We start from the raw sequence: 16,857 nt of genomic DNA, 5'->3' as shown, positions 1-16,857 counted from the left end.
AGGTCAGCTCCTTCCTGTCTTAGAAGACCCGTGATCAGATCAAGGATGACATGTCACTTCACAAAACCAGTTGGCCATTACATGCCAAAATTCCCTGAGCTTTCCATTCAGCCTGAGAATGATGTGAATTCAACCTATGAGGATGCACAACCAGGTATCCAGCCATAGCAATAATTTAGAACACTGCCATGTCATTTCATTTCTTTTTTCCTCTGAGTAGCAGATGGTCTGTTTTGATGTAAGACTACAGGTTTAACAACAGCTTAACCATGTATCTATATAAGGATGAGGCAAAACATTATGACCACCTACATAATATAATGTTGGTCCTCTCACGTGCAGGCAGTTTGTGGGTTCCCCCCTCCTCAGACCACTTTCGGTAGGTACTAACCACGGCTGACCATGAGCATCCCACTAGCCGTGCTGTTTCAGATATGCTCTGAACCAGTCATCTGGCCATTGTCAAACTGATTAATGGAGCTCAGTATCAGGTGTTTTTTATACCGTGTCCTGACCTGCACACGAGCCGTAGTTCACCTGCAGTTGCTTCAATTTGCATAACGACTCACTGGTCATAATGTTTCAGCTCATCAGTATATATAAGGTGTCTGTCTACTTTTATATTGGTATATCTCTCAGACAAAGATTAAGACAGAAATCTTAACACAACACTATTTATCCTTAATTTTTACATTAATTACCAAATTAATAAATTCTTAATCATATGCAGTGAAGTGTAGTTTAACCATAGTTCACATTACCAACATGACAAAAAATGCCATTCATTTTCCAAATTTTAAATGCAAGAAGCTGAAGTTTCTGAACTGATCACAACAAGGATCATTAAATTCTTGCTGATCTAGCAATTTAATTTTTTTTCCCTCAACTGAAAGAATCATTTGAGTTAATGGTTTTTCACCCAGTTACTTTAATTTCTGTTATTTTTTTTTTATCTTGATTGTTTTTATATGTTTATTTTCATAAATGCAGTACACCTCACTTTTATAAAACTATATGGAGGTACAGCCTATCTAGTAAATAAAAAGTAAAAATAATGCAAACTACTCATTCCTGGCTCATATACACTTCTTTGGGTGTCAATAATCATGTTTGCTGTAACAGTATGTAGTAGAACATCTATCCCACCAAGGTCTATGAGAGGGGTGTGTAGGGAGTACATCAAACCCAGGTCCGGGTTTTTTTTTGGGGGGGGAGGGGGGCAGAGAGTCAAAGTATTAACTGTAACCTATATTACAGAGATTCCCAACCGGTGTGCCACAAAAAGATTACTGGTGTGCCACGAGAGGTTAGGGACAGGGATTGTATTCAAGGGGAGAAGAGGGGGGGGGATATGCTCTCCCTTAACCAAAAATTCGAAATTAAAGAAAAAGAACACAGGAGGCATTTCGCTTCTGCTCTATTTTCTCAAAGGGTTTTCAGTGTGCGAAGAGCTAACTGAAAGACAATCTCCAGAAAAAACAATGATTTTGTTCAGTGGCGTAACTATTCCAATGCAACTTCATTTGGGCCTGATCTTGAAAGCGGATTGTTAAATTTAGAAGACAGATTCATTTCTAAGACAATTAACGAATTTCATTAATAAAAAAGAATTTTTTTAAATTAAATGTAACACATTCTTATCAGCACAGCGCCTGGCCATCCGAGTATGGTTTTGACTGTGCCTCGCTTATAGAAATATTAGCAAAAATAAAAGATAGTCGTGAAATATTCAGCAAAATCAGTGCCAAATATACACATACACATCACATTTTATTCTAGTGTTGAATTTATTTTACACTTTGTGTGTGGGTACACTGTTGTCGCTGGGCAATATGTTTTATTTTACAATACACAAATTTGTCACATAACAGTCTAGCTATGGCCAGGGTTGTCGTTTTAGTGCCTAAGATTTGTTTTTTTTATTTCCTATTTTTTTGTTTATCTGAAACGAAAAACTGCAAGGACTACGAATGAGTTATTACTATGCTAGCTAGAGACACATCTAAATTGCCGATGATCCTCGCATATCTCGATGATGTTCTGTGTAAGCGATCGATGCAGTGGGAGGAACCCTTCGTGTAATTAGTGTTTATCTCGTGGTGTTCAGAGAGCGAATTAAACAATGACAAGGAAGAATAAAACGTCTACTTCAGTCACCCCAAAATCAGCGGGTTTTGATCACAAGTTGTTTGTCCAACATGTCACTCCAAAGCATGAGGTTTAATTAAATTTATGGTTTTGAGGTCATTTGCTATTTTCACAACAACATTCTACCCTTGCCTATTGCTTTCTTTCTATACAGCCAACAAGACTGGATTTTGTCACTTTTAATTCATTTTATAATGGACCAGGGCATGTCTACCAGGGGCAAAAGTTGATGACTTTGTAGAGCAGATATCATCTTTTACGGGCACAAAAGGTGATATTATCGTACACGTTGGAACTAATGACATTAAGAGTAAGAGATCTGCAGATTTACTCAACGAGTACAGGTCAATGTTGAAAAAAAGTTGCGAGTTAGAGTTGAATTTGAAAGTGTCTGCAATTCTGCCCAGACATGATAGGAGAGAGTATATGATGGGAGCCTTGTCGATCAATTCGGCCCTGGAGAGATTATGCAAGGCTCAAGGAGTAGAATTTTTTTCAGCCTAGTCTGTGCTTGTTGACAGGAGAGACTGCTTCTACAGGGATGGGGTACACTTAAATAGAAAGGGTGCAAGAATATTTGCTGATGCTATTGAGGCAGTGTTAGGTGGGTTGGAAAACTGCTAGTTTAGCGGGATACACAGACTAAAAGTCTAACAGTGGCCGCAGGCAGAGGCAAAAGTGATTCTTGCACTGCTTCTATTAGAATGAGCAGCAACCTGCAAAGCAAGGCAATGGAGGTTTCCAGGACTGTTAGGGGTCATAGTGGAACAAATAAATACATGGGCTGTGTTAGGGTAACTAAGAGTAGAAACAGGTGCATGTATATTGTGCATGCACACTAATGCTAGGAGTACAGTAAATAAATTTGATGAATTTGAAGTGCTGGTCAAGACATCAAAGACAGATATTGTTGGGATATCAGACACGCGTTGCCACTCAGATATAAAGGATGCAGAATTGGAATTTGGGGAGTACAATGTGTACAGAAAGGATAGACAGGACAGGAAAGGAGAGGAGAGGAGGAGGAGTTATGCTGTTAGTTAAGAAACACGTAAAATCTAAGGAAGTGCATCCAACTGATGTTGGAGGACAATGCAATGTTGAGTTGTTTTGGTGTAACATAAGCACTGTGAAAGGAGAAATGAGAGTAGGTGTGTGTTATAGGCCTAATGAATTGACGAGTATAATGGGCAATTGTACAGAGAAAGAGTGGGCCAGTAAATCAGAATGTCTTATAATCGGAATTTTAACTTTCCAGATATTGACTGGAACTTTCGGTTTGGTCACTCGCACACTAGCAAGAATTTTTTGGATTTATTGGATGACTGTCTTCTACAGCAGCATATTCGAGAGGCAACCAGAGGGAGTAATACTCTTGATCTGGTTATCAGCAGTGATTATTCATGCATTACGAATTTGCAGATAAAGGAACCACTGGGTGACAGTGATCACGATGTACTGATGTGGGAATTACTTAAAGATGTAACTACCATCAAGGCTAAAGAGAAGGGCTTTTGCTTTCATTAAGGTGACTACAGAGGTCTCAGACAGTTTTTAAATTCCGTACAGTACGATCAACTGATGATGTTACCAACGCTGAATTCTAAATGGGAAGCTGTTGTTGTTATTTGGCTTTTAGGAGCATTAGCAACTAAGGCCATATTGCTCCGGGGATATGCAGTGGTCATTCCCTGACCTTTTCCGCATCGTCCGTATTTGGTGGCTCATGGGCTCGAACCCCAGTCTAATCAAGAAGCATGTGCTACGCACTGCTGCTCCTGCCCACCTGGCTACAGAGGCGCCTAAATGGGAAGCCTTCAGGGACTTAATTTTGGAGGCTACTAGCTTTTCATTCCAAATAAGAAATACTTTTCAAGATTCAGGCATAAATGCCTGAATGTCAGATGAATTAATGAGGCTTGTGGTAGAGAAGAAAATGTATGAGATGCATATAAATTATCAGGTGACACAGAAGCCTATGGCAGATATAAGCTTGTCTGTAATCAAGTTACAAAGGAGGTTAGGCAGGCGAAGGCAGATTACGAGAAATCTTTGGCAAAGGATGCAAAGAAAAACAGCAAAAAGTTCTTTACTTATGTAAACTCAAGAAGGAAAGGGATTAATCCGATTGGACCACTTAACATAGATGGGTTGACTATTGATGATTATGCTCAGGTAACTGATAAACTGAATGAGTATTTTGCATCTACATTCACACATGAGGAGTTATTCAATGAGGGGAGTGCCAGAAGTTTATCAAACACTAACAGGAAGCTAAGCGATTTTGTAATAACTGAGAGCAAAGTGGAGGAGAAATTGTTGAAGTTAAACATAAGGAAGGCACCTGGGGTGGATGGGATCTATCCAGTTATATTAAATTATATGGAAGGCAGCAAAGGACGTTAGCAAACCCCTGGCCACAATTATGAGAGTGATTCCTTAAACTTGGGGGAGGTCCCCACGGACTGAAGGTGTGCAAATGTATCACCAACTCACAAAGGGGGTTCAAAAAGGTGACACAAGTAACTATAGACCTGTTAGTTTAACTTGTATTCTGGGGAAAAATAATGGACTCACCAGTTAAAGAAGCATTGCAGGATCATCTAGACAAAACTGCAGTAATAGTTAAGACACAGCATGGGTTTGTTAAAGGGAGGTCTTGTCTGACCAATTTGGATATTATGATGTGGTCACAAAGGAACTGAATGTCAAAAATAATTTTGACATTCAGTTCCTGAAATCCAAGTATATGACAATCATATACTTGGATTTCAGGAAAGCTTTTGATAGTGTTGCACATGGAAGACTGCTGTACAAATTGGAGAGGTATTGCATTAAAGGTAAGTTGCTACAATGGTTTAACCCCAGGGGCTCACATCTGGTGAGTATGGGCTTGGCACACCCAGGATCCTGAGCTGGATATCATCATCCTTCTCTTTCTTGGTGATTCCCTTCTACTTCTCTCTCTCTCTCTCTCTCTCGGTAATTCAGAATTTTTTTTTTTTTGCCTTGTGCTGCATAAGCCTCAGGCTTCCTTGCACCATATGGCTAATAATAATAATAATAATAATAAAGTAATGGTTGAGTGGGAGATGACAGAGAGTGGTAATTAATGGACACTGCTCTTCGTGGACAAATGTTATTAGTTGAGTTCCCCAGGGTTCGGTGCTGGGTCCATTGTTGTTTTCTGTATTCATAAATGATATTGATGAAGGTATATCAAGATTAATGTCCAAGTTTGCAGATGATTCAAAGGTTGGCAGGGTTGTTAACGACAGTATGCTACTCCAACTGGATCTAGATAAGTTGGCAAATGGGCTGAGAAGTGGCAACTGAAGTTTAACATTGACAAATGCAAAGTACTGCATATGGATAGCAATAACCCAAGAGAAACGTACCAACTGTGTGGTACTACACTCAGGGAAATGTAAAGTGAAAAAGACCTGGGGCTAACTTTGCAGTCAAATATGAAGTCTGCTGATCAGTACAGACGGGCTGCCAGGGCAGGTCATGGAGACTTGTCAATAATATATAGGAATTTTGCTAGCAGGGACAGGGAGGTGATTATCCCGTTATACAAGGCAATGGTCGGGCTACACCTAGAGTACTGTGTATGGGTCTGGAGGCCTCATTTTAGGAAGGATGCAGAGTTGCTAGAACGAGTACAAAGAAGGGAACAAAGTAGTGCTCTTACCAAGAAAGGCTTAAGTTCTGGAAATTGCAGCGCCTGGTGAGTAGGCACTTGCGAGATGATCTGATTGAGGTGTAGAAGACTTTGAATGGGTTGAGCAAGCTGAATGATAATGGGATTCTTCTTCTTGCACAGATTAAGAACCTGAGGGAGCATAGATTCAAATTGAGGAAAGACAGTTGTAGAATGGATGTGTGAATGTTTGCCTTTAGCCAGCAGGTGGTTGATTGGTGGAACAGACTTCCATCTCTTGTTGTGGAAGTTGATAGCCTAAATGTATTTAAGGCTGAGCTGGACAGGCATTTGGAACTTATGGAGGGGCGAAATGGGAGGTTTTTATTTTATGTTTTTGGCTGATGCTGCATAAGCTTGCTTTCTTGCATTGCCTTTACTAATGCTAATGCCCGTTTTATATGTATCTGTTCTGTTTTTGCTTGGGGTGGGAAAATTTGTTTCAATGTTACTGTAAAGAGAAACTGGGAAAATAAGAGAGGGAGACGAAACAAAAAAATTCAGCCAATCAGATGTTTTCAATTTGCTTTATTGCCACAGAAAGAAAGTTCTGCAGTTCTTATCATGTACTATTCTGTGATTCTGCATTATCTAGCATAGTGATTTTACAATTTAGAGTTTCTCAGAGCAGAGCACAAAAAAAAATTCGCCCATTCAAGCATTCTTTTCTAACCTGTGATAAGGCTGTAAATGTAAGTAAATTTATTATTTCAGTTTTCATTAGTTTACATGATGGTAGGCTGGAGACAGATGTGCAACTGCATGGTCATAAACACTGTTGTGAAGTTGCTAAAAGTTTTCCCTGGTAAGAATTTTTGATCCAGTCTGCCTCTGTTCACAAATGTTGATTGATCCTTGATGTCTGCTATAGTCAAAAGGTTGTCCAGTTTTGATAATAAATGTTACTCATTGCTGTAGATTTCTTATATATATTTTTTACTATTCTTTGCAATTTGTTACAACTTTACAGAACGATATGTAATGTTGTTACTCTGGTGTCAGTATTTTTTTTTTTTTTTTAATTGAAAACCTGTTGCTGGTTCATTTACAGATTATAGAAAGATGAAATATGAATTTCAAAGTTATTTTTCGTGATTTCAAAAATTTGAAAAGATTTTATTTTGAAGCTTTGTATGAACTGAGTATTAAATATTTAATACCTTCCATAGTATTTACATTTTACTTTTCTTGTCATAATTACATATAATGTAATTTTTTCACAAAGTCCTTACGAATACCCCAAAATCTGCTCCAATTTATATGTGTGATGTACAAAAATTATAAGTTCCCAGGTGTGCCATGGCATGAAAAAGGTAGGGAAGCACTGCTATATTACGTGTTATTACAACAGTTCATAACTTATCCATAGAACTTTTGTGGCCTAATAATGATAACTATGATTGCCAGCTTGGCTAAGCCTATTCAAAAGATCATGTATCACATATTGTACATTCTGATAAGCCAATGATTTTATGCTACAAAGAAACTTAAGTAGGTATGCAATTTGTATGGGAATCATGAAAAGGTAAAGTGTATATTAATATACAATATTAAAAATCGGAATGGCTTTTATCATTGGCTGGTGGATGTTGACATTGCTTGAACTTAGCTGTAGTAGCATGCGTAATCCTGCACTTTAGTGTTGTGAGTCATGGTCAGCTCGCAGGTCACCGCCAGCTCCAACCTGTTGTGAATGGCATTCTGACGGAGCAGTTCCGACTTGACTGAGAATGCGCGACACTCACTGTATCTGCCGGTCTATATCATCACCACCGTAACAATATTATTACGGCAGCAACGTCTATATGCTGGCAATGTACTGTACTAGCAGTAATTTATTATTTTTTTTTTTTTTTCATTTTCAAAAAGAATAAAAAAACAATTTCCTGACTACATAAGAATTTGATTATAAAAATAAAAGTAGATATTTATAAAAACAATAATGGAAATAGGTAATTATTATTAATTTTTCATTATTATTTTTGGATAATACATTTTGTATTGCCTGAAAATAATAATAACAATATTATTACTATATTTTGTGATTATTTGTAATAATTTGTATACGTCGTATATTGCAGTGTTACCAAGTAAAAGAAGGAATGCTTTATACAAAATTGTCTTTGGGGTGGTTCTGTGATACACAACGAACAGATTAAAACATATCCATATTTAATATGTTTATATTATTTTATTTATTTAATCCCAGGGGCTCAACATCTGGTGAGTATAGGCTTGGCACACCCAGGGTCCTGAGCTGGATATCATCATTCTTCTCTTTCTTGGCAATTTTCCTCCCTCTCAGGGTAACTCAGAATTTTTTTTTTTTTTTTTTTTGGTGCAGCAAAAGCCTCAGCTTCTTAGCACCATACGGCTCATAACGATAATGATGATAATGATTAACCTTACGATTGAAAGGCAAGTGTGTTAATGTCAGCTGTGTGGTACAAAATATTAGCTGGCAAAGATATTTGCAACAAGGTCATCCAAGCTAGAGAAGCCACACCGGATATTGAGATAGCGAACATAGAAACTCTCCTCACAGATCTGACAAAACTTCGAAACAACTGGAAATGCATGTAGAATGAAGCCAAATTGGTTGCGTCAAACTTAAAGACAGAAATAAAACTCTCCTGTAGATGTGGTGGAGTTAGGCGCAAGAGGGCAAGGCTGCATGATGACAGCACACCTGATGCTAATTTGGAGGAAATGAATGACACAGATTATACACCAGAAGAGGCCTACTTCAGAAAGTGTTTTCTTTTGTTTTGGTAAACAATGTTATTGCAGGATTAACTGTCTGCTAAGCAGTTGTTAAGCAGTTGGCAGAAAAATTTGATTTCTTGTGGAAATATCTCACCATGTCTGAAAGTGAGTTGGAGAGAAAAGCTTTATCTTTATCAGAGCAATATCCTGCTGACCTTAACAGTGATGATTTTGGAAAAGAAAGGCAACATTTACCCTCAGTACATAAAGCAAATTTTATAAATGCACAATTAAAGCCATTAGATCTGCTGAACTTATTAACAGAGTACAGACTTGGTGATCAGTTTCCAAATGTTTGTGTTAGCTTAAGAATAACTATTAACAATTCCAGCAACAGTAGCTTCTGCAGAGAGGTCATTTAGCAAACTCAAGCTGATTAAGAATTATTTAAGGTCTACAATGTCTCAGGAACGTCTTGTTGATTTGGCCAGGCTAAGTATTGAATCAAACATTGCCAGAACAATTAATTTTCATGCTGCTGTTCGAAATTTTTCACAAAAAAAGGCCAGGAAAGCTCTTTTTTTTTAATTAAAGTAAATACTAAGGCTATCTAACTTTTTTTTTTTTTTTTTTACTTTTTACTAATAATTATGTCTTCTGACAATTATTAGTAAAAATAATTATGTCAGAAGACATAATTATTTTATATTGCAATATAAAATGATGTTTCAATGTGAATTCTTTCTCCTTATCTGTATTGTAGCATAAACAAAGATGTTCAAATCAAATGTGCTTTCTTCTCTCTGGTCCTCTTTTATTTTATTTTATTTATATTTATCATGGAGGGAGTATAGGAGCATAAGGCCTCAAATGCAGAAAATCAACAGCACACTCCATTCCACCCTCCTCTCATCTTCCATACCCTTTTTAGCCTTACAGGCTACAGCTCATGGCATAAAACCATAGTGGATAAAAACAGGATGACTAATGGAGAAGGGAAGGGGGCCCAAAAGAAACGTTGTACCCTCTGATAAAATTCCTCTCAGAGGCCCTGCCACAGGCATAAGAAACATTGTGAACCCTCCTTATATGCTCGTTAACATACCAACAACTGAGGTAACCATAAATATTCCATTGTTCAGTGCTCTATTGAATTGCTTCAAGTAGTGTCATGTTACAGTATATCTCCTTTACATGAAACAAGTCGCCATTGGGGGGGGGATGACTCTCAGTTCCCATTATGCAAGCAAACTTCGCTGTGAGGAGTTGAAGAGGTGTCATTTAGAAGTAATGTGTACTTGTGACAATTCTCTAAAAACTGATAACATGGCAATAGTAGAATATTTACTGAAAAGAATGTCGCTAAAACTTGTTTCCTTTTTCAATTGTGAGACACTCTGAAGTTCTTCTTAAGAAAGTGTTTCTGCTTTGCTCTCACAGCAAGAAGTTCAAATTTATCTTTGAAGAGGGTTATATCTCTACTGAGGTCATACAGCTCATCTTGGATTTACAGTTCTAGTTCTGGTGTCTCTTTATTAAGTGTGTACTTAGGATTGGCTGAAATTCTCAAGTCTCTGTCATTTACACATCACATTCCACTCTGTCTTCTAAACAATCTAGTTTATGCTGTGGAGGTTTTCAGCAAAGGCATAGTATAATCGTGAGGATTGGTCACATCACTGAATCCAGGTTTGAATAAACAATCTTGTGCTTATTCTTTGCTGAGAATCCAGATGCATTCAAATTTACAAAAGTAAAAATCGCCATAATGATCTTTTGGCTTCCTCCATATCATATAGCAAACAGCATAGACTTCTTTTGCTCAACCAGTCATGATCTATTTGAACAAGTGGTACACATACCATGTGGTGCCATTCTGTTCACCTAGACAGCCAAAGTATAACTGGAAAAATTTTCAAATATCCCTAATCCCTCATGATTGTAAGCCATTTTGATTCAGTTAAGAAAGAGCTGTACATGTAGTGGAACATGTTGGGATGGTGGCGATTTTTACTCTTTAGAGACGTGAAGATGAATGTGTTTCAATAATTTACTGGACCTTACCTGAAAGATTTTCTAATGAATAATTAAACTGAGATAAGGATACAAATATATTAACAATTACATACATATGAATTAGATAGTATGAATCAGAGCTGTAATGCTCAATATTTGTAAAATAATAAGAGAAGTTTACCTCAATATAATACATAGAACACTTCCGTATGATACTCTCCAGCAATTAAATTGAAAAATTCGAAAATCTTACATTACAGTAAAAAAATAAAAATCAACTGAACACAATTAAAAATAATTATAACCTATCGATACACACAATTACGGGGGATTTTTTGAACAGCTTGGTGCAAAATTACATTAGATTAACACTAAGATACTCGGCCCAAAGTTACCATATTTCTTTTCTAAAATATTGCTTTCAAAACGAATTCGAACTGCTGGTTAAAACAAGTAACGCAGACATAATAGGGCTTACGGAGACGTGGTGCCACCCGGAAATAGGGGATGATGAGTTTCAGTACAGCTTGTATAATGTCTTCAGGAAGGATAGGGTAGATAGAAGGGGTGGTGGGGGTAATGCTTCTTATCAGAAGCAGCCGGTGTGGGACAATAGCTTTCCCAGATTCAGACGTTTCACGTGCTAGTATAGAATCTGTATGATGTGAGATAGTTGGAAACAAAGGTATAATGCGAGAAGGAGTAATCTACAGACTAGGTGATTGTGAAGATTATGATGAAAGCCTCTACATGCAAATGGAATGGGCAAGTAAGTATCAATGTCTTATTATGGGTGAATTCGATTTGCCTCTAATTGACTGGAGAAAATGGGAAGGAAACTCGACATGGGGAACAAAATTATTAAATCAACTAGATGACTGTTATTTGTATCAACATGTCAGGGAAAGTACTAGAGAAAAGAATATCCTAGACCTCATCATCACCCATGAATCAGATGACATAACAGGGCTGACAGTAGAGGAACCAGTAGCAGGAAGTGATCACGGAGTTCTACGGTGGACGATGAAGAGAGAGGTAGCAGTAGTAAGAGGCAAAGGAATGGGTTATAATTTCAGAAAAGGAAATTATGATGCCTTAAGGTGCTGTATGGCCTCTATTAACTGGGTAGATATCGCACAGAGAATGAATACAATTGAACTGTGGTATGTTTTTAAAACATTAATCACAGATGCCTTGAATGCGTATTTACTATTAAAAAAAAAAAAAAAAAATACTCCATGAGGAGGGTTCCAAATTGGATGAATAGTAAAGTTGGATGAATTGTGGGAGCGAAGTTGAAAAATATGTAATTAATGATATTGAAATTTCGCAAGATTATTTAATGAAAAAAAAAAAAAAAAACTTTCGAGCCTACAGGCCAGTAAGGCTCCTGCAGTTGATGGAATATACCCTATAATCTTAAGGGAGGCGGCAAGTGAGTGCATTGAGCCATTGAGGCTAATTATGCCAGCATCTAGACTCTGGGGAGATTCCGTTGGATTGGAAAAGTGCCAATGTATCTCCCATACATAAGGGTGGTTCTAAGAGTGAAGTGGGAAATTATCGACCTGTCAGTCTGATTTCAGTGGTAGGGAAAGTCACGGAGGCAATGATCAAGGGTGGAATTCAGGATCATTTGGCTAGAATTGATCTCAAGGATACTCAGCATGGTTTTTTTGTAAAGGGAAAATCATGTTCAACAAATCTGGTTCGCTATTTTGAAAGAATCACTCATGAGCTGGATTTAGGGAATAATTTCGACATTGTTTATTTAGATTTCAGCAAAGCTTTTAACTCAGTCCCACATGAGCGGTTACTCTATAAGCTGGAACAGGTTGGAATCACTGGGAAAATCCTTAGATGGATATCAGGATGGCTTCAGGGCAGGAGGCAAAGGGTTGTGATAAATGGCTATTCTTCAGAGTTCCACAAGGATCAGTATTAGCACCACTGTTGTTTTTAATTTTCATAAATGACATTGATGAAGGGATAGAGGGTGTAATGTCTAAATTTGCAGATGATGTTAAAATTGGTAGAGTAGTTAATGATCACTGTCAAGCTGAGCTTCTTCAGAGAGACATAGATAGACTTCAGGAATGGTCAGAAAAATGGCAGCTATGCTTTAATCCAACAAAGTGTAAGGTATTACACCTGGGAAACAGTAATCCCAAAATAACTTATTCACTTGGTGGAGTTCAACTAAACCCAGTACTGGAGGAAAGGGACTTGGGTGTTACGATACGGTCAGACATGAAATTCTCTGAGCATTGTAAACAGGTTGCAAGGAAGGCCCATGGTGTCCTATTGATGATCTATCGAACTTTTGCAAGTAGAGATAGGGATGTGATAATCCCATTATATAAGGCTTTTGTTAGACCACACTTGGAATACTGTGTTCAAGTATGGAGACCGCACCTAAAGAAAGACATTGAGCTTCTTAAAAGGGTGCAAAGACGGGTAACTCGAGTGGTAAGATCGGCAAAAGGGCGTTCTTATGAAGAAAGACTTCGAATATGTGGGTTGCAGAGTTTGGAAACTAGACACCTTAGAGGAGATTTGATTGAGGTGTTTAAGACTCTGAGAGAAATCAGTAATATGAATGAGGAACGAAATTTTCAAGATTATAAATGATGATAGAACTAGGGAACATAAATTCAAGTTACAGGGGGGAGATGTTTAGATTGGACTGCAGGAAGTTTTATTTTAGCCAGCGAGTTATAAATTAATGGAATAAGTTGCCTACATGGGTGGTAGAGGCTGACAGTTTGGGGAAATTCAAAGGTCATCTGGATAGTAGCTTTGGGTGAGGGAAACGCATAGGATAATAGGTTTAATTTCCTTTTCTTTTATTAATTATTAGGTTTTTTTTGTATCATTGTTTTATTCGGTTTTTTTTTTTTTTTTTTTTTTGCTGGTGCAGCATAAGCCATAGGCTTTCTTGCTCCATGGGACCCATTACTAATACTAAAACAACGTCATTCCGAACTTTGCCAGGGTCATTTTAAATTAAAATTTCGGGCATAAAGCAACTAGCACTTGCCACATCATGTAATATAGTTAAACATGCCTTAAGATCTTGTATTCTAATAAACAAAAATACCTTTCCCAGGTTAGGAAACTTTGCGACATATTAAAAAATTATCTGCAACCTAACGATTGGTCTGCATTGAAGACCTTCATAGATTTGCGATGTGAAGCACAGGCCTCAGAAATAAAAAAACAGACACATTAACAAATTGAATACATTATCAGGAGGGTCAAAACATGTTCGCGCAAATTCTAATACATTGTAGCAGGCTTGCAACCAAGTACATGCGAGTTTGGTGGCGCAGCTCAGCGTAACCTAACTCAATAGCACAATAGTCATATTGATATCTCCCCCTTTAATAGACTACAAAATACTAGATGACAAACACTTAAATTAAGAAAAGATAATTGTGAGAAACATTTGTATATGATCAAGTTATAGGTTTCTGATATCTGGCTTAAAATGCACATTGTGTTCCAGGTGAATTGGAAGGGAAAAAATGGCTACACCTTCCTATGCATTATATACATGACATGTAGCCATAAAATTTAATTCTATTCATTTGTAAATTCCATGGGATTATTCTATTCAAGGCAACAAAACACAGAAAAGAAAGACAATGGTTAATATACACCACATGACTACCAAAAAAAAAAAAAAAAAAAAAAAAAACGTAAGCTGCATTATTTTGAACATCATAAGTAATTTGTTATTTAAACAACTTACCTAGCAGTATAAGCATAGTCTATGAGTCTTTCAATAGAATCAAGATCGAAGTTTCCATTCAGCTTGTACTGAAATAAATGTCTACCTTTATTTTCAGCTGTAAACAGCTCAAAGAAGTATGGACTGGAACTTGCCAACACAGCACGGTGAGCATGAATTTCTCTAACATCTTGAGAACCCCCAACCTTTAAAAAGCATTAAATATTAATTTAGTTTCTTTATTATCACATCAGTATGTCTAAGAACTTTCCAGCAAATTAATCAGAAATAAAATCTGCAATATTCACATTTCAGTAGCCCAAATAATTTTTGATTAACAGTTATTTCCTTTACTATTAAATAAAGATAAGATCAAAAGTATTCAGATACCCCTCCACAAATACTACACATATAAAATGTCCCCCATATCTAAGCCAATTCACATGTATTGGCTTAATATACCTATATAAATCTTATGGATTTGTCTGTGCAACAGCAGTACACTAAAACCAGCATAGGTTGCAGTTCAGAACTTAAGATGTTCAACATGGGACAGTGATTGGATGCCACATCAGTAATCTTTCTGTGCATGAATTACTGACAGATGTTCCAAGACACCACAGGAACATCTGTCAGAGTAATTCAACCACCCATAAGGAGCCTTAGACTCAATGATAGGACAAATGCACAAAAGCAAAATATAAGTCACCAATGTGAAGCAGCATTTGGTGTTATTCAAGATATTCGTGGGCCCGAGATCATGAAATCTATGACTAACATTTACATTCTGGACAATGAACTATATAATACTGGTGTAGATACACCATAGTTTACCCATAAATTTGAGCTACGTATGTAGTGTAAAGGCATTGTTTTAATTGTATCTCATATTGTGGGTGCCTTCACAATGAGATAGCTGGTATTGCACTACTTCAAATAAATAACGTTTCTCTAGTAGAGAAGGCTGCTGTTATTTATTTTCAGTGGATACCACCACCCAGACAATCGTTTCGAAGCTAGTGGGCTTCATATCAGTAGGTGGGCAGGTACCCTGGTAATGCAACATGCCAATCACAGTTGAAGTTATTTCCACAATATTGTGAAAATTGTGAAGGCACCCACAATATGAGATACAATTAAAACAATGCCTTTACACTGCATATGTAGTTCAAATTTATGGGTAAACTATGGCGTATCTACACCGAAATTATATAGTTAATTACCTAAACCCATAAGAAATTATGCCTTGTGCATTTCATCTTCTAATTCTGGACAATTATACACTACCTGCACTGTGGCAGTACTATAAAAACTGGTCGTCAGTATTAGCACGACACCCCACATTATAAGGATCATGTTGGAGTAGCAGATTAGGCTGAAATCAAAAAGGCTTCTTCCAAACTAGCTCTAGCAGCTCCTTTCCAGCAGAAATGGCGCCAAATTCCAGACCCAGTTGGAATAAAGTTCAATTCATAAAGAAATCAAAAAGCCCTTTTGAATTAATATGAATGCATCCATACCAAGCAAAACAGTCAAGATATGAGATTTCTTCACTTACTAACTAAATGGAACATAAAGTACAGATGGCTTTGTCAAAACGTTTGCGCTAAATGTCTATTCAGAGCAAGACCAAATTTTTTTCCTTTCAAATCAAAATCAGCTTGCATTTACTTGACAGAACTGATCTGAAATCCATCTGTTCTTTTTGACAAGAATCAAAATATTCATATTCTGCACACTCAGTTACAGTAAGAAAGGACAGTTTTAGACACCGTATCAATTCTACTTGCTCCACAAGCAAGTATAATTTGCTGATGCATGATGGGCTAACCTGGCCCATCTTGCATTGGCACTACCTTCTATTTGGTAATGGCCAAAATATCACCCATCGAAAGAGTAGTGAATTTCTTTAGAACTTCTTCTCTAGGGAATTAGAATTACTTTTTTTTTTTTTTATGTATCCAGGGAACTGTTTATATACAGAATAGAAAAGGAAACTCAAACCATGTGGACATGCAATGCAATTCATGTGCTGACCACACATAAATGTCAGTTTTAGCTTTGGTTTACTTTAACCAATAGTTTGTAACTGCAAAAGTGTTGTTTTATAGAGTTTCTTGTTCATACTAAATTAGAATTTATTACATAGAGTTTCCTTCAAAATCTTCACTGTTAACACACACACACACACACACACACACACACACACAGTGGTGAGCTATAGTGAACTCGCATGGGCTCACAAGAGCCCATTGTTTTTTTTTTTTTTTTTTTTAATTTGTGAGCCCACTGTTGAAATAATCATTTATTTTACAAATTAAATTCCGTACTGAGTTCAATTATTGAGTATCCGGAGCTACGGTGGGGCACTCCCAAGTGCAGCGTTTTAAGCAGGGCTGTAGTGGAGGTTATACACCGTATACCCTCTGGATTTTTTTTTTTTTTTTTTTTTAGGTGAATAGCATATACCTTCTGGTTTTTGAAAGACTTGAAAAAAAAAAAAAAAAAAAAACAAATATTATTAAAATATTACTGAAAATTAAAAAATAAA

The 16,857-nt window shown here is 37.0% G+C and overlaps 1 protein-coding gene across 1 annotated transcript in view; it reads right to left on the bottom strand.

The window, feature by feature from the left end:
• The window catches only part of LOC150087900 (uncharacterized), a 216,144-nt gene that overhangs the window by 183,760 nt on the left and 15,527 nt on the right, over window positions 1–16,857 (bottom strand). Inside the window, exon 2 of the mRNA XM_090369957.1 lies at window positions 14,328–14,512. Coding sequence (XP_090226083.1) covers window positions 14,328–14,512 — 185 coding nt within the window. The remainder of the gene's footprint in view (window positions 1–14,327; window positions 14,513–16,857) is intronic.

This window comes from Mastigoproctus giganteus, chromosome 3 (genome assembly GCF_048544385.1).
Source record: "Mastigoproctus giganteus isolate SK-2022 chromosome 3, ASM4854438v1, whole genome shotgun sequence".
NCBI classification, from domain to species: domain Eukaryota; kingdom Metazoa; phylum Arthropoda; class Arachnida; order Uropygi; family Thelyphonidae; genus Mastigoproctus; species Mastigoproctus giganteus.
Note: the sequence above shows the minus strand (reverse complement) of the source record. Positions and strands in the feature narration are given on the sequence as shown.